Raw genomic sequence first — 23,339 nt, forward strand, 5'->3', positions numbered from 1 at the left:
TCTGAGTCTGGTGTCGTGGCTCAGAAGAGCATAGAGGAAGAGGACTACCGTGTTGATAAGGGATTCCTTAGAGACGAGGTTCTGTGGGTGTGATAGAAACACCCAGATGGCATGTTTCCTCCCCGTTGCCAGGATCAGGGATGTCTCAGATTGAGTCCATGGCATTCTATGAAAATGATTCCAGTTTTGAACTGCTTGTAATACGAAGAGCATTTGATGGCTCTGCGCCTGTCTTCATTCTATTCCGATGTGTAATACAAAAACCCATCAACCTTGCCTTAAAGTGTGGAAGCCAGACTGCAATAAGATATTCTGCAGATGCTGGGATTCACAATACATTTACTCTTAAAGTCTATCTGCAGTATGCAACCCTGAGGTTCATCTTTTGACCAACGGCCACAAAACCAAGAAAAACCTGGAAACTGTTCATGGGAAAACATTATACCAACAACCCACCCCCTACGTGTAAGAAAAACAAATCATGCAAAAGGCAAAAAAAAGAGTGAAAACCACAAAATCGAAAGAGTCCAAGCATATTCAGTTCGGTTCAATCCAGCACTGTGTTGTTCATTATCTACAGGCCACCATGACCTAAATCACCCAAAACAGAAACCCAAAAAGAAAGGGACGACCTTCAGAAAGCAGGAACACATTATAACATGAACTGTCGACGAACCCTTCCACAAGACCCAGGTCTCCAGCACAATCTCCTGCCAGCATCAAGCGAGAAAAAGGAAGAAACACAGACTGAAATCACAGGTCATCTGTGGGAGTTCATGATTTGCTGGTCAAAGTGAGCATGGAAGGCATTGAGGTTATATGGAAGCAAAGGCCTGTTGTCCCCATGTCCCTTGCTTTAACTTTATAAGATGTGATAGTAGTTAAGCCCCGCCACAGCTGTTGAGAATCCTTCATTGATTCAGTTTTGTCCAGACTGCCACTTTGCCCATGACATGGCTTTCAGAGATCATACCTGGCCCTGCTATAACTTTCTTGGTCACCAGATCTGAATGCCTTTCATCTGTCCCTCAGCAGATTGCAGATCTCATGATTCGTCCAGGTCTTCTGATTGAGAAAGAGTCTAAATGATTTTGTGGGGACACACTCATCTACAACTGTTTTAATAAAGTCCGTAACACCCATGGTGAATTAATTCAATCCACAGGTAAGTCCTTGAACACAGCCCAATCCACCAACTTGAAGCAGTCTCATGGCTACACCTCTGCCTCCCACAACTACCTCTTTGTTGTCCTAATCTCTGGAGTTTTCTCTTTAGCCTCTGCCTGTATATAAGTAGGAGAAAATCTGCCAAGTGAATGGATTTCCCCAAATGCTGTGCGGGCATGGAACGGTAGGCATTCCTTATCTTAGCATAACAGTGTGTTAGACCTCTGGTGCTAAGGGTTATACATTGATGTTACCTGGAGAATGGATGGAATTGGACTGTTATACATTCAAGGTCAGGGAGACACGAGTTTGACAAAGCTGCCACGTCAGCAAACCACCGAGAATTTATCATAAAACACATATCTCCACCCTTTGCCTTTTCTGAATCAGCAGTTCAGTCCATCTTGTGAATCAAGAAGCCTACAGCTCTGATCTCTGTATTTGGCATGTCTCATTCAGACATACAGTGACTATAAAAAGTATTCACCCCCTTTGGAAGTTTTCATGTTTTCTTGTTTTACAACATTGAATCTCAGTGGATTTGCTTTGGCCTTTTTTGACACAGATCAACAGAAAAAGACTCTTACATGTCGAAGTGAAAACAAATCTCTTCAAAGTGATCTAAATTAATTACAACTATAAAATAAAAATTAATTGATTGTATTCACCCCTCCCCCTTTAATATGACACACCAAATCATCACTGGTGCAGCCAGTTGGCTTTAGGATTTACATTATTAGTTAAACGGAGATCTCTGTGTGCAGTCAAGGTATTTCAATTGATTGTAGTAATAATACCCCTGTATCTGGAAGGGCCAACTGCTGGTGAGTCAGTATCCTGGCAAAAACTACCTTTTGAATGCAAAAGAACACCAAGCAACTCTGTGAAATGTTATTAAAAAGTACAAGCAAGGAGATGGATGCAAGAAAGTTTCCAAGACACTGAATATCCCTTGGAGTACAGTTAAGTCAATTATCAAGAAATGGAAAGAACATAGCATAGCTGTAAATCTGCCTAAAGCAGGCTATTCTCAAAAACTGAGTGACAGTGCAAGAAAGGGACCAGTGAGGGAGGCCACCAAGAGACCAAAGACAACTCTGGAGGAGGTACAAGCTTCCGTCTCTGAGCTGGGAGAGACTGCGCGTACAACAACTGTTGCCTGGGTGCTTCACCAGTCAAACCTTTATGGAAAAATGACAAAGCCACTCTTGGGGGAAAATACTCACAGGAATTCTTGGCTAGAGTTTGCCAATGTTTTATGGTCTGATTAAACCAAAATTGAGCTTTTTGGCCATCAGACTAAGCATTATGTTTGGCATAAGCTAATCACTGCACATTATCCCTACTGTGAAGCATGGTGGTGGCTACATCAAGCTGTGGGATGCTTCATTGCAGCAGGCCCTGGAAGGCTTGTGAAGATAGAGGGTAAAATGAATGCTGCATAATGCAGGGATACCCTTGAGAAAAACCTGATGCAGTCTACAAGAGAACTGTAACTTATAACCATATAACAATTACAGCATGGAAATAGGCCATCTCAGCCCTTCTAGTCCGTGCCGAACTTGGGAGATTTGTTTTTTAGCAAGAGAATGACCCCAAGCATAAAGCTAAAGCTGCACAGGAATGGCTTAAAAACAACAAAGTTAATGTCCTGAAGCAGCCAAGTCAGAACCCAGACCTCAATCCAATGGAGAATTTGTGGCAGGACTTGAAAAGGGCTGTTTACTCAAAATCCCCATGCAATCTGACAGAACTTGAGCAGTTTTGTAAAGAAGAATGGGGGGAAAATTGCAGTGTCCAGATGCACAAAGCTGATAGAGACCTATTCACACAGACTCAAGGCTGTAATTGCTGCCAAAGGTGCATCTACTAAATACTGACTTGAAGGGGGTGAATATTTAGGCAATCAATTATTTTGTGTTTAATAATTGTAGTAAATTTAGACCAATTTGTAGAAATTTGTTTTCACTTTGACATGAAAGAGTATTTTCTGTTGATCAGTGTCAAAAAAAAAGCTAAATTAAATCCACTGTGATTCAATGTATAAAACATGAAAAGTTCCAAGGTGGGGAGGGTGGATAATTTTTATAGAAACTGTAGAACACAACTATCTCGCATTTCCCTCCAATACAAAAATCTTACCGTCAGGTTGTCCACGTTGTTCTCCAGTGACCGTACATTCACTAACAAAATGCTGTGTAAAATGGGGCCTCATCCTTTTGTGTTTCAGCCTGGTTTGAAGCTCCTCCCTCCTGGCTTGCTTCTGACGATGGTAATGAAACTTGGAAAGGGACCATTCCTGTCCGGCCCAACGAGTCCTTCAGGAAATCAGAATCAAAATCAAGTTTAATATCACTGGCATACGTCACGAAATTTGTTGTTATGTGGCAGAAGTATATTGCAATACATAATCAAAACTAAATTACAGTAAGAAGTATGTGTATACACACAAATATATTTTAAAAAGTTAAATAAAACAAGAGGTGCAAAGACAGAAAGATAAAGTCATGATGTAATATTCATGGGTTCAATGTCCATTCAGACATCTGATGGCAGAGGGGAAGAAGCTATTACTGGATCATTGAGTGAATGTGAAATCTGTAGATCATTAAGTTGATTTAAAAAGTACATTGCTTGAAGGAAAATTGCATGCTGAAGATTGAAGTGAGAGTAATTCAAAAGAGGTATGTTTAGAAGTATCCCACAGACTTCTCCATGGTTTATCAGTGACATGTTGTCATAGTTCTGACTTGAGGTGAGCTTTGGTATCCAAGCAGATTCAGGAGCCTGATGTTTGTAGGCTGATACTTGTTCCTGAACCTGGTGGTGTTGCATCTAAAGCTTCTGTCAGTCTAACTTGTTAGTAGTGAAAAGGTAGCATGGTCTGGATGGTGAAGTGTGGACTCTGTCTCGTGTTGCCTCAGTAAAGTAACCAGCATAACTAAAGACCCCACCCACCCCAGAATTCTCTTTTCTCCCCTTCCCATAAGATATAACAGCAGAATGAGGCCATCCAACACATCAAGTGTGTTCTGCCATTTCATTATATTTGAACCATTTTTCCACTCAGCCCCAGTCTCCTGCCCTCGCCCCGTTTCCCTTCATTCCCTGACCAAAGACCTATCAACCTCTGTCTTAAATATACATATAGACTGTCTCCACAGCTGCCTGTGGCAACAAATGCCACAGATTCACCACTCTCTAGCTAAAGAAATCCCTCCTCATCTCCATTCTGAAAAGATGTCCCTCTATTCTGAGGCAACCTGCTCCGGTCTTAGGCTCTCCCACCGCAGGAGACATTCTCCACATAAGCACTATTAAGGTCTTTCATTATTTGATTGATTTCAGTGAGGTTACCCTTCATTCTTCCGAATTCCAGTAACTACATGCCCAGAGTCATCAAACACTCTTCATTTTTGTAAACATTCTTTGAACCCTCTCTAGTTTCAGCACATCTTTTCTAAGTTAAGGGGCACCAAACTGCTAACAATACTCCAAGTGAGGCCTCACCAGTGCTTTATAAAGTCTCAACATTACATCCTTGCTTTTATATTCTAGTTCTCTTGAAATGAATGCAGACATTGCTTTTGCCTTCCTCACCACAGACTCAAACTGCAAATTAACCTTCTGGGAATCCTACACGAGGACTCCCAAGTCCCTTTGCATCTCAGATTTTTGTATTGTATCTCTATTTAGAAAATAGTTAACCCTTTCACTTCTCCTATCAAAGTGCTTGATCATACACTTCCCGGTACTGTATTCCACCTGCCATTTCTTTGCCCATTCTCCGAATCCATCTAAGTCCTGTAGCCTCTCTACTTCCTCAAAACTACCTGCCCCTCCACCCACCTTCATATCACCTGCAAACTTTGCAACAAAGGCACCAATTCCATCATACAAATCATTAACATATAACATAGTGTTACAAAGGTGAAGCAACTCTGAGGGGCCGAAGGGTACAAAGTCGCCCCCTCCTTTTTGAGAATCACAAGATCGCTATTATTTCGGGTCTGAGGCCCAGGAAATGAGAGAGAGAGACAGAATACATGAGGTTTGGAATGCCTCCTGACATAAGCGGAATGGAACCACTGATTACTGCTTATTGTCTCTTGGAAAAGGAATTGTGTATTGAGTACTGTACTATTCATTGAAACCCTCAGGGGACAACCAGAGTGGTCTGGTTGAGAGATTGCATCATCCCAACCTGATTGACATCTGAGACCCCGTGAGTGAGGATAAAAGACGGGTCTCGGGAACACCCCTCAGATGCACCAGGAGAAATGCTAGAGATCCAGTGACAGCGTTTTATAGCGAACGCCGGTGAGAGCTCGTGTGCGTCCTCCCCTGCCTGGGTGGTGGGCTCACCACGGAAGAACGGTTTAGCTAAAGGAGAGGTCACAATTGAACGGCCACACCAACGAGATACCGACGGACCGAAATCATAAAGGAAGGTTGGAAAAACCCGTTGCGGTAACTGTTCCCATTCTCCTATTTCTCTCTCTCTCCAACAACTGCAGCACAGCGACAAACAAACAGCGGCAGCCTGTGTGAACTGCAGCGAACTTTATATTTCCATCAAACGATTCATTATCCCCTAGACAATGATAGAGCTTATTTCTTATTGATTATTATTATACCCGCACTTTTAGGTTTAGTATTGATGACGTATATTATCTGTATATTTGCATTGATATTATTTTTGTGTATTTTTACTAATAAATACTGTTAAAAATAGTATCACCAGACTCCAACGGACGTCTCTATCTTTGCTGGTAAGTAACCCAGTTACGGGGTTCAAAACAGCATGGGGCCTCGTCTCGAGATTTGATACCAAATTGGAGGGCCAGTAAATCGGGCTTTTAAGTCAAAACTTGGATCTGGTTGTGCAGGTAACCAGACGGGAAACCAGCAAAGATGGACGTAGACGAATTTATAAAAAACCCGACTTTGGAGGCTCTAGAGGCTGCTACAAAGTCGGACTTGATAAATATTACGAAAGGACTAAATCTCGCAGAGGTGAGGTTGTCAATGAAAAAGCAGGAGGTGCGGAGAGCCATAACTCAGTATTATATTGTGAAGAATGTGTTTTTGGCTGAGGTATTGGAAAATATCCCTGAAAAGGTACCAGCTAGTGGGACAGCTCAGTTAGAGTTGGAGAAATTGAGGCTGGACGCGGAACAGAAGAAAAGGGAGTATGAGCTCCAGCTAAAGGAGTTAGAGGTGAAAAGGGAGAAGGAAAGAGCTGAAAAGGAGAAGGAAAGAGCTGAAAAGGAGAAGGAAAAGGATTGAAAAGGAGAAGGAAAGAGCTGAAAAGCAGAGGGAGTATGCGGAGAAGGAGAAACAGAGGAAACATGAGCTGGACATGGAGAAGTTCAGGCAAGAGCGAAGAGCTCAAGGGCCAGACCGAGAGGAGGGGTTTAATGTTAGTAGGGAGTTTAGGTTAGTACCTCCGTTCGAGGAGACGGACGTTGATAGTTATTTCTTGCATTTTGAAAAGGTGGCAGTGAGTCAGGAGTGGCCCAGAGATCAGTGGGTGGCGTTGTTACAAAGTGTGTTAAAAGGGAAGGCACAACGGGCATATGTGGCGTTGTCCATGGAGGGGGAGGAGTCTGAGAATTATGAGGAAGTAAAAGAGGCCATTTTTCGGGCCTATGAATTGGTACCTGAGGCCTATAGACAAAAGTTCAGAAATTTAAAGAAAGTGTGGAATCAGACGTATGCAGAGTTTGCCTATGAGAAGGGTGTGCTCTTGGATCGTCGGTGTGTAGCAGAAATGGTGGAAGAGGATTTTCGACGTTTAAGGGAGTTAATTCTGATTGAGGAATTTAAAGGTTGTTTCGGATGATATCCAGATGTATTTGAACAAGAAGCCGAATAAGTCCATATCCGAATTTGCTATGCTTGCAGATGAATATGCCCTAACCTACAAGACAAAGTTTTCCTTGAATACGAGTTACCAGAAAGACTGTGGGAACGGTAGAGAAAGCCCGCCGGCTGAGGCAGAGGTCCAGCCAGGAGCTAGTGGTAAAACTAAGGAGGAAGAAAGGCAAGACGGCAGGAGGGGTCCTGGCTTGACCTGTTTTGATTGTGGAAAGGTGGGTCATATTGCATCTAAGTGCTTGAGGAAGGAGACAGGAAAAGGGAAAGCAGCAATCCCTCCAGGGTGTATTGTGTTGATCAGTTATTCGATGAGAAAGCCCCAGGTAGATAGAGTACAAGAGGGGCATGAGAGGTTTATTTCAGAAGGGACCATGTATGTGAAAGCGGGAGAAACACCAGTTCCAGTGCGGATCTGGAGAGATACTGGAGCTGAGCAGTCATTGATTCGCAGTAAGGTACTAGATTTTGGTCCTGAGACTGGAGAGTTAGCTTTGAGAGGCATAGGAAAAGGGACAGAAGCTGTGCCTTTGGATAGGATCATTATAAATTGTGAGCTGGTATCTGGACCAGTTGAAATAGGGGTGCGATCAGAATTTCTGAGAACTGACGTAGACATCCTTCTGGGTAACGATTTAGCTGGTGGTGAAGTCTGGTCGGCCATGAAGCTGACGAGCCAGCCTGTAAGTGTTGAGGACCCACCCCTAGGTTCCAAGATCTATCCCGCATGTGCGACCACTCGCAGCATGTCGAGAAAGGCAGCTGAGAAAAAGACCAGTTTAATTCAGGCCAGTATCGATTTGGCTGAGACATTTTTACCAACCCTGTACCAAGCGGGGTTAGGGGTGGTAAAACGGAGAATAGGGAGGTGAAAGAGAGTAAGGTAGACCTGCCCTTAGCCAGGAGGAAATTTATAGAGGCACGGAGTAAAAATGAGGAACAGATAAGGCTGTTAGAAGGTCCAGGGTTGGACATGGATGATCTGCCTGGCTTGACAGAACAGTTTGAAGAAGTTGAAAATTTTAAAGGTGTTCCCGATAATGAAATGAGGGCAGTCCTAGATGACAAGGATGCCATAACCTTGAAGGAGTCTGCTGGGTTGGCAGATGAGGTTGTTTCAGCCCACAGGGTTGAGTTTACTCTGGAAGGGAGTTGCCCAGAGAGTAACTGGGAGGATCAGGGGAACATAATTTGAAAAGGGGACGGGTATTGAAAGCCTGGAAGAGGCAGAGATCCCATTTGAGTGTGTTCAAGATGTGGATGCACGTGGTACAGAACCTAGTAATGAAACTCAGGAAAAGTCTGAGGTATTTGATTCAGTTAAAAAGGAGTGCAGTCCTTGTGGGTCAGATGGACTTGGTTCAGTGAAGAAAGGATTAACCTTGGTACTAGTGGGAAGTGAGAATTCTCAGTTGTTTGTGTTCTAGAGTGTGTTAAAAGTTAGTGAGGAGATACAAGGTGGTGATGTGGATATTATTATTGAAGGGAAAGGGAAAACTGTAGTACCTAAATTGAATGAAGAAAATTTAAAGTCTGGATTGGTGTCAGAAGCAGTAACCAGGCTGAAAGGACAATGGCTTGTTAACTCAGTGCCTGTGAATCAATTACAGGTTGATTTGGAATGTAAAGGTGCCCCACGCGCTAATGTTATTCAAGGGTGTGCTGTGAAGAGGCAGAATTTGAAATGTTGTTTGGACAAAGAGGGATCGCTTGCAGATATTAAACTGACAACTAATAGAATGAAGGGTCCTGAAGATAAAACTAACGACTTGCTTAAAAATAAAGAATTGTGCGGATGTTCAGAAAATGGGCTATGTTTGGAAAACATTGTTGATAAAATAACTCCAATGAAAGGAGCATGCAAAAGCCTATTCCACACTGGTGCGCAAGCTAACCATGTGGGAGTTAACTGGAAAAGGGGCAAGGGTTGACAGGATGCCACTTTAATTAACAGGATCCGGTTTTAAGGGATTTCGACAAAGCATGTAAATGATAAAGACAACATCATAGAAGATTGACTGTTAAGTTTGAAAGTAAAATAAAGATTAGTGTTTGCATGAACTTTTATAATATAAGCTAAGATCACAACTCTTTAGTTTTGTTTGCTGAAAAAAAGGAATAAAAATAGGTGGTTATTAAATTGGAGTCTGATGCTACAGGAATTTATTAAGGTACAAGATATTAAGATATTAAAGGAAGTGACAATGTAATCGCTAACTGTTTAGACGCTGGATTGAATGTATAACTGTATTACTCTGTAGTGAAAAAAAACTCTTGTATTTTGTTAGATTCTGAAATCCTGTAAGACTCTATATTAATTAATTTTTACCTGTGGCAAAAATCCTTAGAAGGAAGGGGGTGTTACGAAGGTAGAGCAACTCTGAGGGGCCAAAGGGTACAAAGTCGCCCCCTCCTTTTTGAGAATCGCAAGATCGCTATTATTTCGGGTCTGAGGCCCAGGAAATGAGAGAGAGAGAGAGAGAGAGAGAGAGAGACACACAGAATACATGAGGTTTGGAATGCCTCCTGACATAAGCGGAATGGAACCACTGATTACTGCTTATTGTCTCTTGGAGAAGGAATTGTGTATTGAGTACTGTACTATTCATTGAAACCCTCAGGGGACAACCAGAGTGGTCTGGTTGAGAGATTGCATCATCCCAACCTGATTGACATCCAAGACCCCGTGAGTGAGGATAAAAGACGGGTCTGGGGAACACCCCTCAGATGCACCAGGAGAAACGCTAGAGATCCAGTGACAGCGTTTTATAGCGAACGCCGGTGAGAGCTCATGTGCGTCCTCCCCTGCCTGGGTGGTGGGCTCATCACAGAAGAACGGTTTAGCTAAAGGAGAGGTCACAATTGAACGGCCACACCAACGAGACACCGACGGACCGAAATCATAAAGGAAGGTTGGAAAAACCCGTTGCGGTAACTGTTCCCATTCTCCTATTTCTCTCTCTCTCCAACAACTGCAGCACAGCGACAAACAAACGGTGGCAGCCTGTGTGAACTGCAGGAAACTTTATATTTCCATTGGACGATTCATTATCCCCAGACAACGATAGAGCTTACTTCTTATTGATTATTATTATACCAGCACTTTTAGGTTTAGTATTGACGACGTATATTATCTGTATATTTGCATTGATATTATTTTTGTGTATTTTTACTAATAAGTACTGTTAAAAATAGTATCACCAGACTCCAAAGGATGTCTCTATCTTTGCTGGTAAGTAACACAGTTACGGGGTTCGTAACAATAGTAAGAACCAGTTCCAAAGCAGACTCCTATGGAACACCACTAGTCACCAGTAGCCAACAGAAAAGATGCCCTTTATTCCCACACTAAGCCTCCTGCTGATAAGTCACTGCTTTATCAATGCTCAAATCTTCCCTGTAATACCAGGGGCTCATAGCTTGTTAAGCAGCTTCATGTGTGGCACCTTGACAAAGGCCTTCTGAAAATCCAAGTACACAACATCAACCTATTCTCCTTTGACTATCCTGCTTGTTATTTCTTCAAAGAATTCCAAAAGAATAGTCAGGCAAGATTTTCCCTTGAGGAAACCATGCTGACTATGGCCTATTTTATCATGTGTCTCTAACAACCAACTCCAACATCTTCGCAACCACTGAGGACAGGCTAACTGGACTATAATTTCCTTTCTTCTGCCTCCCTCCCTTCTTAAAGAGTGGAGTGACACTTGCAATTTTCAAGAAGCATTCCAGAATTTAATGATTCTTTAATGATCATGCCTCCACAATCTCCTCAGCCACCACTTTCAGATTCATCTAGTCCTGGTGACTAATTTACCTTCAGACCTTTCAGTTTCCCAAGAAACATCTCACCAATAATGGTAACTTCAAACGCTTCATGACCTCTACCACCATCAGACAGAAGGTCAGAACGCCTGGAAACATGAAACATCAGGCTCAAGGACATCCCATATGAATAGTCATCAATTCACTCTTATGATAAAATAGATCCTTGACATCACAATCTACTTTTTATGGTTTTGCACCTTCTTTTCAGTCTGTGCTGCACATACCCTGTAAAGGGATTAGCTTTATTTGTCAAATGTACATCGAAACAGGGTGAAATGAGTTGTTTGAGTCAGTAACCAAAACTGTTCAAAGACGTGACAATGGCAGGCTGCAAGATTCCAGCTTCAACATAGTATGCCCACAACTTACTACCCATATGTATTTGGAATTGAATATGGGTGGTGGGGGTGGGGAGGGGAATTATGACTCTTCCAAAGAGGTGTTAGGTATTTTTTGCCTCTGTTAGCCTGTAGGTCACCCTTGGGAATGTGTAGAACCCGCTTCGCCCCCTCCTCCAATCAGGGTCATGTGAAGTCATAGGACCAGGTGGTGGAAGGTTGAAGGTCGAATGAGCAGTGGGTAAATATCACAACTTCCGGTTGTGTGACCACTGACGCCAGGCAGACAATCTTTAAAGAGTATTGATGAGTAACGACGGCTGGGGTCACACGTCGTGTAAAGACACTCCCCAGAGGAAGGCAATGGCAACCCACATTTGTAGAGAAAAAAAAAATTGCCAAGAACAATCATTGTTCTGTGACCACGTTCGCCCGTGTGATATGACACAGCACATAGTGATGATGGTGATGGTGATGATAATGTAGGAAGAACCCGGAGCACTCAAAGGAAACCTGAGTCACTGTCGCAGGAAGGATATACAAATTCTTTGCAGATGCTTGTGCTGTAAAGCACTGCAAAATCCGCTTCTGCACTAGCCAATCAACTGTAAGACTTTATTTTGTATTCTATTATTCACCCCTTGTACTAACTCAATGAACGGTTGTAATAAAATTATTTGTCTGGGTGGCATGCTTAAACAAAGTTTCAAACTGTACCTCAGTACAACTGACAATTTTTTAAGAAGTAGTTTACCAATATGTTGATGCCCTCAGTGATTGATATAACATTAAAATCTGTTTTATTTTGATTTCTGTTTACCATATGGATGGCTGCAACATGATAATCTGACAAGCATCTTATTAAAATCCACCAACGTTTTTGATTGCAGTTTCACTCTCTTCCCTCCCACTCAGCTCACTTCCTCAGATCATGTTGTGCATCAGACAGCAATGGTTCTCACAAGGACAACACTCTACAGCTGGTGAATGACAAAACACACTTTAATCTTTATAAATGGACGGCCTAATCCAACACGCATTTGGTCCGACCTGACACTCGCCTGCTTCCGCGACCTATACATAGTCAGAGAGGCTTCCAATAATACTTGCACAACATGGCAAATTTTTGCTTAATTCTCTGACACAACTTCTCAAGTCAGTTAAATAAAATTTTGTCCAGTAATTGTTTGATGTATTCTAATATAAATGAGGGGGTGACCTCATTGAAACCTATTGAATGCTGAAAAGTGTTGATAGAGTGGATGTGGAGAGGATGTTTGCTATGCTAGAGAAGTCTAATACCACTGGAAAACAGCCTCAGAATTGAGGGACATCCATTTAGAACAAAGCTGAGGAGGGATTTCTTTAGCTAGAAAGTATTGAATCTGTGGAATTCTTTGCCAAAGGCAGCTGTGGAGGCTAAATCTTTATTTCGAGTATGTTTAAGGCAGAGGTTGATAGATTCTTGATTGGTCATGGCATGAAGGGATATGGGTGGAAGGCAGGTGATTGGGGCAGAGGGGATAATTGGATCAGCCATCATAAAATGGCGGAGCAGACTCGATGGGCCTAAGGGGAAAATTTTGTGGCCTTATTAAGGGACTGCATTCAGTTAAACAGAATCAGGTTTAGTATAAGATCATAAGACATATGGGGGGGGGGGGTTAGTGGGTAGCAAGATAGCATAGTGGCTTGCACCACACTTTACAGTATCAGCGATCCAGGTTCAATTCCTGCTGCTGTCTGTAATGAGTTTGTATGTTCTCCCCTGACTGTGCGGGATTCCTTCAGGGGTTCCAGTTTCCTCCCACAATCCAAAGGTTGGTAGAGGTAATTGGTCATCGTAAATTGTCCTGTGATTGGGCTAGGGTTAAATCGAGGGTTGCTGGGCAGCTTGGCTCAAAGGGTCAGCTCTGTACTGTATTTCTAAATAATAATAAAAATAAAAAATTTTTAGACCACTTGGCTCATTGAGTCTACACCATTATTCCGTCATGGCTGGTTTAGTATCCCTCTCAACCCCATTCTCCTGCCTTCTTCCTTTAACCATTGACACCCTTACTAGTTAAGAATCTGTCAATCTCTGCTCTAAATATACCCAACGACTACCTTCACAACCATTGGTGGCAATGAAATCCACAGATTCACCACTGTCTGGCTAAAAAAAATTCCTCTGCATCTCTATTCTATAGGGACATTCTCCTATTCTGAGGCTGTTACTATTTTGCAGCAGCCGTACAGTGCAAGGACAAAAAAATGAATATAACTTACTAAATAAATGCTGCATAAAAGAAACAGAGATAGTTGTCATGGGTTCATAGACTGTTCAGAAATCTAAAGGTAGAAAGGAAGGAGTTGTAACTGAATCAATAGTTCTCTTTCCTGCCTCTCTTCCAACCACACACTCACTCTTATGCGGATGGTCCTCCAACCCCAAAACAGGTTGTCTTTGGCCTCCAGCAGACTTGCAAATTCACGGACACTGGGCTTTAACTTTCACAGTGGTCTTGCAGAGACTTATAGACCCTGGCTTCTTTAGACGTCCAGCCTTCCAATCAATCTTTGGGCTTCAGTCTTTGATATTGACCTTGCTGATAATGACAAATGAAGGCCCTAAATGAAGAGTCTGAAATCTAAGCCTTGGACTTTGAACTCTCTATTGACAGGATCCTGAATACTAAGCATCAATCTCCAAACTCACTATGCCTCAAACTCTGGTCGTGCTGATTCATTTACCTAGGATACTTTCTTGAAAAAGTTTACAGGAGTATGAACAGTTATACCTTAAGTACAGTTATATAACCCTGAGATCAGCGAGCCAACAGAGGGATTGGGGATTGGAGTTCCATGTGGTAATGGGGCACAAGAGACAGCAGCCCCGTACGTACGCAGGTCGATGCAATCAGAGTTCGAGGTCATCGGTAAGACTGGAGTTTGAGTCTTGAAGTTCAAGTCCTCATTCATTATCATTGGCATGTCCTGGAGTTAACAGCGAAGATCGAACCCTGAAGGTCAATTAGAAATTCAGAAGTCAAGGTCCAATGAACGGAACCTCAAGTCTGTGAATTTCTCCTAAGTCTGCTGGAGAAGTCGAGGGTCCATTGTCTGCGAGTTCAAGTCCACTGGAGGCTGGAGGCCGATCCTGGGGTTGGAGGACTGTGTGTATGTGCGTGGGTGAGTGGATCGGAGGTAGGAACGGGGCTTGTTACGCTGTCTTCTGTTTTATTGTTCAATGCTCAAAATAAGTTTATTATCAAAGTGCATATGTCACTATATACAATATTGAGTTTCGCTGTCTTGCGGGCATACTCAATAAATCCATTGAATAATAACCAAAACAGGATCAATGAAAGAGTGCACTAAGTTAGCATTCAAGCAATCTGCAAAAGACAACAAATTGTGCAAATAAGAAAGAAACATTTAAGTAATGTTCCAGGGCTGAAATGGCTAACACGAGGGGGCATAGTTTTAACCTGCTTGGATGTAGGTACAGAGGGGAAGTCAGGGGTAAGTTTTTCACACAGAGTGGTGGGTGTGTGGAATGCACAGCCGGTGACGGTGGTGGAGGCAGATACAATAGGGTCTTTTAAGAGACTCTTAGATACGTACATGAAGCTTAGAAAAATAGAGGGCTATGCAGTAGGAAATTCTAGGCAGTTTCTAGAGTAGGTTACATGGTCGGCACAACATTGTGGGCCAAAGGGCCTGTAATGTGCTGTAGATTTCTATGCTAAATGTTCTAAATAAACAATAAATATCGATGTCATGAGTTGAAGAGTCCTTGAAAGTGAGTCCTTTGTTTGTGGGAACAGTTCAATGATGAGGCAAGTGGTGTTCACTGTTGTTCTACTGGACATTGTAGGCGTGCAATTTTGGCGCCGGTACGTGTGGCAACATTTGCAGGCTGTTTCCAGCACATCCTTGGGTATGCTGGTTGTTAACACAAATGACGCATTTCACTGTAGGTTTCAGTGTACACGTGATAAATAAATGTGAATCTGAATGTGCCCAACTATGCATCCAACAATGCACTCCCTGAAAAACAGGCATTCTATTCCATTAAAAAAATACAACCTACTGGAGAAACTCATTGGGCAGAGCTGCATCCACAGGAGGAGAGAGGAATTATTGATGTTTTGGAATAAGACTCTTCCATTTTACTGAGAGTAGAGCGGGAGAATAGTCAGGAGAGGGGAAAGGTAAGACAGTGACTGGTAGGTGATAGGTAGAATGAGGAGGGCTAAAGGAGGATGGATGGAAGGATACAGCTGGGAGATAGAGGGGTGGCATTGGTCTTCCATAAGACCATAAGTCATAGGAACAGAATTAGGCCATTTGGCCCATCAGATCTGCTCTGCCATTCCATCATGGTTGGTTTATCGGTCCTCTTAACCCCATTCTCCTGTTTCTCCCTGTAACCTTGGACCCCATTAGTCAAGAAGCCATCAACCTCCACTTTAAATACACCCAATGTTTTGGCCTCCACAGCCATCCGTAGCAATGAATCCAGAGAACCACTTCCCTATGGCTGTTTGCTTTAGTGCTCCAGAACAATACAGAGAGGGAAGGATTTGATTGAAAAGTTGGCACAACATCATGGGTCAAAGGGCCTGTACTGAGCTGTAATGTTGTATGTTCTAAGTATTTGATATGTTGCTCTCTCTGCATGTACTGATTGATTTGTAAACCACTTCCTGCTTCATTTATAACACTTTTCTGACATTGGTATGACCAGGACAAACTCTTGGATTTAACCTTCTTGTACTTCTGTGGGTGGAATTGAGAGAGGGAGGGGGAATGGATGAAATGAAGATAGGCTGCCCACCGATCAGGGCAAACGCCTGAAAGTTATTTGCCCTTCACATCTGTTGAAAGGTCTAGATGCAGTGGACTTGGGGAGGATGTTTCTGAGGGTGGGTGAGTCTAGCACCAGAGGACACAGCGTCAGAATTGAATGATGACCCTTTAGAACAGAGGTGAGGAGGGATTTCTTTAGCCGGAGGGTGATGTATCTGTGGAATGCATTGTAACAAATGGCTGTGAGGCCTATCGAATATTGAAAGGTCTAAGTTGAAGGTACATTGAGAGGATGCTCTGGAACCAAAGGGTACAACCTCAGGATAGAGAAATGTCCCTTTAGAACAGAGGTGAGAAGGCCTTTGTAATTAATGTATTGAGTACAGGAGTTGGGGTGCTATGTTGAAGTCATAAAAGACTTTGTTGAAGTCTAATTTAGAGTACTGTGTGCAGTTTTGGTCACCTACCTACAGGAAAGATGTAAATAAGATTAAAAGAGTACAGAGAAAATATACAAGAATGTCAACAGGTCTGGAGGATCTGAGTTACAAGGAAACATTGAATAGGTTAGGACTTTATTCCTTAGAAATGAGAAGACTGAGAGGAGACTTGAGGTATTAGAATTATGAGGGGTATAAATAAGGTAAATGCAAGCAGGCTTTTTCCACTGAGGTTAGGTGGGACTACAACCGGAGGTCATGGGTGAAAGGTGAAGAGCTTAAGGGAACGTGAGAGGAATCTTTTTCACGTAAAGGATCATTAGAGTGTGGAACAAGCTGTCAGAACAGATGATAAGTGCTACCTCAACGTCAACATTTAAGCAAAGTTGGGATAGGTACATGGATGGTGGGGATATGGAATGCTATGGTGCTGGTGCAGGTTGATGGGAGTAGGCAGTTTAACTGGTTCAGTACAGACTAGATGGGCTGAAGGGCCTGTTTCTGTATTGCACTTTTTCATCACTATGAATTCCTTTAGTCCGAGTTTGGTGAATCTGTGGAATTCATTGCCGTGGACAGCTGTGGAGGCCATCATTGGGTATACTTAAAGCAGAGATTGATAGGTTCTTGATTAGTAAGGGCATCAAAGGTGATGAACAGAAGGCTGAAGAATGGGGTTGAGAGGGAAATTCAGCCATGATAGAATGGTGGAGAAGGATTGATCAGCTAAATGGCCTTATTCTGCCTCTACTCCTTATGTTGTTATCGACAGCCCATTCCACCCACTCCCTGCTCCTTCTCAATCAGAAACATTGGGATGCAGATCCATCTTGAGCTGTTTGGAACCCAGTAGCATACAGAGGCAGCGAAGCATATTGTTGGCTGGGAAACCACTCAGCAGCAATCAGAAATGAAAGATGAGCCAGCAACACCAACTTATGAGTGGCAGCCTCAATCTCACAGCACAGAAGGTCAACAACTTCATCGAACCATGCCAGACTCTTGAACCTAACTGCAGTCCCTGACACAAGAACACAAAGAAATCAGAAGCAAGCCACAGACAAAATGAAGGAGAAACTCAGCAGGTCGGGGCACAACAATGGAGACGCAGGAGCAGAATTAGGCAATTCAGCCCATGAGTCCATTCCATCATGGCTGATTTATTATCCCTCTCAGCCCCATTCTCCTGCCTTCTCACCTTAGCATTTGCCAAGCTTTCTTATCAAGAACCTTTCTGCACATTATATATACCAAATCACTTGGCCTCCAAAGAGAATTGCGTCTATTCCCCTGACTATACTATCCTCAATTACAACTACATTCCCTCTTTGAATGTCTCCCCGAACTACAATGTCAACGTTCAGTTGCTCATCCTTGTAAGGAGCAATAATCTCAGACTTGTTGGGCAAGCTTAAGGGCTGAGTCTCCTCTAGCATTACCTTTAGGAGGGAAATGAACAGTTGACATTTCGGTCTGAGACACTTTTTTTTTATTAAGTGCATTCATGAACAATAGCCAGATCTGAAATGCTGATCAAGTCAACCACTTCTAAAGAGAACACTAATAGGCCAATCAGATGGTTCACTGCTGCTCAGCGATAGAACACAAAAAAATCATATGTAACCATTAAAGAAATATTTAAAAATAGTAGAAATACTGGAGTCATGATGATCATGATGAAGTCTGCTGGAGAGAGACATTTATACACACGCTGTCCTCCATAATTCAGAGAGATTGAAGGATAAGGTTGCAGAGTGACAAAACATGGCCGGAGCACTTGGAACTAAAAATTAATCCCTACCGGGAGAAAAGAGCACCTGTACTTTCTGCACAGTTCTCCAGCAGTTTAAGGACTAAGTCCAGCCAGAATTTAACTCACAGGTTCTCTTGAAAGTCGGGTATTAACCCTACCTGCCAGACACCAAGCATTGCCATCCTGGTCCCCTTTGTGACAGCTTATGAAGAAGCATGTGACTTCCCTCCCAGAGATGATCGGTGTTTGTGCGCTTGACTCTTGAAGGCTTGGACCCCATCGTCGCAGATGTTTCCAACCACAGCATCTGGAAGGCTATTACAAATTTTGATAGCACAGTAAAGGACACTTCTATCCAGTGTGTAGGTTCTCGCATCAGGTAGAGAAACAGCATGAGCAGACGTAGATAAACTTGATCATGTTGTGCGCCGTCTCTCATAAGATGATGGCGCGAAGGTCTGCAGGGCTGTGGCTGGTGTGCATTTTGTATCGCAGAGTAGCCGCAACAACCTGTCATCTGTGGTGTAAGCTACTGATGGCTAGATTCTCACGAGCTGTGGCTTCATCTACATCTGTAATCCTGAGAGCCTTTCTTTGAGTGGAATCAAGCTGGCTGAGGACACTCTGTGAGGCACTCATCCATGATAAGCAGGCATACTCCATGATACTTTGTACCTGGGCTTTGTAAACCGTGGTTCTGCCCTCTTTGTCTAGTTTGGATGCTACTTTACGCAGAGCTCCAAGCCTTTGTCCAGCCTTGTTTGAAATAGTAGAAAGGTGTTTATCCCACAGCAACTTGCTGTCAATGTTAACACCAAGGATTACCAGCTCCTTCTTTAAATCCAGCTTGCAGTTCCCAAAATACTTCATCAGGACTGGAAAGGAAGGGGGCAGAAGCCAGAATTAAGGGAGGAATACAAGCTGGCAGGTAAGTGATAGGTGAGACCAGGTGATGAGGATGGTGGGTGGGTGGGTGAGGGGGGTAATGATGTGAGAAGATGGGAGCAGATAAGTGGAAGAGTTGAATCCATCATGTAATACCATTATGGTAGGCCTCTCACTCTCTATCCATTGAGTTCCTTGCCCCTAATGGCCACATCTGCCCACCCTACCTCCCTTTCAATCTCCACTGGTTGTCTTCCGGTGACTAGTGGTGATCTGCAGGTGTCAGTGTCAGGACTGCTTCTTTTCACATCATATGTTGATGATCTCAATGATAAAATTGATAGATTTGTGGCCAACTTTGTGAACAACACAAATATAGGTGGGGAACTAGATAGTGTTGAGGAAGCAGGGTGTCTGCAGAAGAAGATAAGACCAATTGGGAGAATGGGTAAAGAAGAGGCAGATGGAATACAGTGTAGGGAAGTATATAGTCATGCACTTTCTTAGAAGGAATAAAGGCATAGACAAGGTGAAGGAGAGTCATAACAGATTCTACAGATATATTAAGAGCAAATAGTTTGCAAGGGACAAAGTTGGCCCCCTGGAAGATCGGAATGGTAATCCACGTGTGGATCTTAAATACATTTTTGCATCTGTATTTACTCAGGAGACAGACGCAGGCTCTATTGAAGTGAGGCAAAGTGGTATCAACTTCATGGACCCTGTAAAGATTGCAGAGGAGGAGGTGTGGCAATTGTGTGGCAAATCAGGGTGGATAAATCCCCAGAGCCTCACTTGGTGTTCCTTTGGGCCATATGGGAGGCAAGTGCAGAAATTGCTAGGGTCCTAGCAGAGATATTTAAATTATTCTTAATGACAGGAGAGGTACCAGAGGACTGGAGGATGGTCAACGTTATTCAGCTGTTCAAAAAAAAACTCTAAATGGAAAGCATGAAATTATAGGCCGTTGTGTCTGATATCAGTTGTGGGAGAGTTATTGGAAAGTATTCTAAGAGACTTGATATATAAGTATTTGGATAGTTAAAACATAGAACATAGAACAATACAGCACAGTACAGGTCCTTTGGCCCACAATGTTGTGCTGACCCTCAAACCCTGCCTCCCATATAACCCCCTACCTTAAATTCCTCCATATACCTGTCCAGTAGTCTCTTAAATTTCACTAGTGTATCTGCCTCCACCACTGACTCAGGCAGTGCATTCCATGCACCAACCACTCTCTGAGTGAAAAACCTTCCTCTAATATCCCCTTTGAACTTCCCTCCCCTTACCTTAAAGCCATGTCCTCTTGTACTGAGCAGTGGTGCCCTGGGGAAGAGGCGCTGGCTGTCCACTCTGTCTATTCCTCTTAATACCTTGTACACCTCTATCATGTCTCCTCTCATCCTCCTTCTCTCCAAAGAGTAAAGCCCTAGCTCCCTTAATCTCTGATCATAATCCACACTCTCTAAACCAGGCAGCATCCTGGTAAATCTCCTCTGTACCCTTTCCAATGCTTCCACATCCTTCCTATACTGAGGCAACTAGAACTGGACACAATACTCCAAGTGTGGCCTAACTAGAGTTTTATAGAGCTGCATCATTACATCGCGTCTCTTAAACTCTATGCCTCGACTTATGAAAGCTAACACCCCATAAGCTTTCTTAACTACCTGTGAGGCAAATTTCAGGGATCTGTGGACATGTACCCCCAGATCCCTCTGCTCCTCCACACTACCAAGTATCCTGCCATTTACTTTGTACTCTGCCTTGGAGTTTGTCCTTCCAAAGTGTACCACCTCACACTTCTCCGGGTTGAACTCCATCTGCCACTTCTCAGCCCACTTCTGCATCCTATCAATGTCTCTCTGCAATCTTTGACAATCCTCTACACTATCTACAACACCACCAACCTTTGTGTCATCTGCAAACTTGCCAACCCACCCTTCTACCCCCACATCCAGGTCGTTAATAAAAATCACAAAAAGTAGAGGTCCCAGAACAGATCCTTGTGGGACACCACTAGTCACAACCCTCCAATCTGAATGTACTCCCTCCACCACGACCTCCTGCCTTCTGCAGGCAAGCCAATTCTGAATCCACCTGGCCAAACCTCCCTGGATCCCATGCCTTCTGACTTTCTGAATAAGCCTACCATGTGGAACCTTGTCAAATGCCTTACTAAAATCCATGTAAATCACATCCACTGCACTACCCTCATCTATATGCCTGGTCACTACCTCAAAGAACTCTATCAGGCTTGTTAGGCACGATCTGCCCTTCACAAAGCCATACTGACTGTCCCTGATCAGACCATGATTCTCTAAATACCCATAGATCCTATCTCTAAGAATCTTTTCCAACAGCTTTCCCACCACAGACGTAAGGCTCACTGGTCTATAATTACCTGGACTATCCCTACTACCTTTTTTGAACAAGGGGACAACATTCACCTCCCTCCAATCCTCCAGTACCATTCTCATGGACAATGAGGACATGAAAATCCTAGCCAGAGGTTCAGCAATCTCTTCCCTTGCCTCGTGGATCAACCTGGGGAATATTCCATCAGGTCCCGGGGACTTATCCGTCCTAATGTATTTTAACAACTCCAACACCTCCTTTGGATAGTTATGGACTGATTAAGCATAGTAGACATGGCTTTGTGCATGGTAGGTTGTGTCTAACCAATCTTAGTGTTTTTCGAAAAGTTACCAGAGAAGTGGATGAAGACAACACAATGGAAGCTGTCTACATGGACTTTAGCACTTGACTGCTGCATGGGAAGTTGGTCAAGAAGTTTCAGTCCCTCTACATTCAAGATGAGGTAGTAAGTTAGATTAGACTTTTACTTTGTTGGAGAAGTCAGAGAGTGGTAATAGATGGTTGCCTCTCTGACCTGAGGCCTGTAATGCAGGGATCAGTGCTGGGTCCATTGTTGTTTCTCATCTATATCAATGATCTGGATGATAATGTGATTAACTGGATAAGCAAATTTGCAGATGACACCAAGATGGGGGGGAGGGGTCATGTAATGAACATTGGGGAGGATTATCATGGCTTGGAGAGGGCTCTGAATCAGCTGGAAAAATGGGCTGAAAAATGGCAGATGGAATTTAACGCAGACAAATGTGAGATGTTGCGTTTTGGTAGGCCCAGCCAGGGTAGGCCTTACACAGTGAACGGAAGGGCAATGAGGAGTGTGGTAGAACAAAGGTATTTTGGGAGTATAGGTCCATAATTCATTGTAAGTGGTGTCACAGGTGGATAAGGTGGTAAAAATTTTTTGGCACATTGGCCTTCATATGTCAATGTACTGAGTACAGGAGATGGATGTTAAACTGAAGTTGTATAAGGTACATTGGTGAGGCCTAGTTTGGAGTATTGTGTGCAGTTTTAGTCACCTGTCTACAGGATACATCTAAATAAGGTTGAAAGAGTACAAAGAAAATTCACAAATATGTTGCTGGGTGTGGAGGACTTGACTTGTAAGGAAAGATTGAATAGGTTAGGACTTCAATCCTTAGACTGTAGACGATTGAAAGGAGATTAGACAGAGGTATACAAAATCATGAGGGGTGTAGATAGGGTTGATGTAAGCAGGTGTTTTTCAGCTGAGGTTGGGTGGGACTACAACCAGAGGTCATGGGTTAAGGGCAAAAGGTGAAAAGTTTTAAGGGGAACACAGTGGCAGGGTCGTGAGAATGTGGAATGAGTTCCCAGTACAAGTGGTGCATGCGAGCTCGATTTCAACCTTTAAGAAATTTGGATAGGTGCATGGATAGTAGGGATTTGGAGGGCCAAGGTCCCACATGTTGGTGGGAATTTAAATGATTTTGGCATGGTCTAGATGGGCTGAAATACCAGTTTCTGTGCTGTACTAAGGCTATTTTCTAAACAGGCAGAAAATTTGGAAGTCAGAAGTGCAAAGGGACCTAGTCCTTCTGCAGGATTCCCTAAAGGTTTGCTTGCAACTTGAGTCGGTGGTAAGGAAGACAAATGCAATGTTAGCATTCATTTCAAGAGGACTAGAATATAAAAGCAAGGCTGTAATTCTGTGGCTTTATAAGACATTGGTCAGACCACACTTGGAGTACTGAGAGCTGTTTCATGCCCCTTATCTAAGAGAGGATGTGCCGGCAATGGGGATGGTCCAGAGAATATTTACAAGAATAGTGGATAAGTCTACGACCAGAAGGCACTGCCTCAGAATTGAAGGACATCCATTTAGATCAGAGATGAAGAGGAATGTCTTTA

The 23,339-nt window shown here is 43.1% G+C and overlaps 1 protein-coding gene across 12 annotated transcripts in view; it reads right to left on the reverse strand.

Moving 5' to 3' along the window:
• Nucleotides 1-23,339, reverse strand: part of LOC132402627 (uncharacterized) — a 381,320-nt gene that overhangs the window by 60,168 nt on the left and 297,813 nt on the right. For 9 of the 12 annotated variants that reach the window (XR_009514994.1, XR_009515018.1, XR_009515010.1 and 6 more), the window contains one exon: nucleotides 3,310-3,485. Coding sequence is in view for 4 of the 12 variants with exons in the window: in XM_059985544.1 (XP_059841527.1) it covers nucleotides 3,310-3,485 (176 nt within the window). In the remaining 8 variants the exon portion in view is untranslated. Of the gene's footprint in view, nucleotides 1-3,309; nucleotides 3,486-18,358; nucleotides 20,412-23,339 lie in introns of those variants that run through there. The other 3 variants (XM_059985546.1, XM_059985545.1, XM_059985543.1) reach the window with 1 other exon arrangement.

Source organism: Hypanus sabinus, chromosome 12, assembly GCF_030144855.1.
Source record: "Hypanus sabinus isolate sHypSab1 chromosome 12, sHypSab1.hap1, whole genome shotgun sequence".
NCBI classification, from domain to species: Eukaryota; Metazoa; Chordata; class Chondrichthyes; order Myliobatiformes; family Dasyatidae; genus Hypanus; species Hypanus sabinus.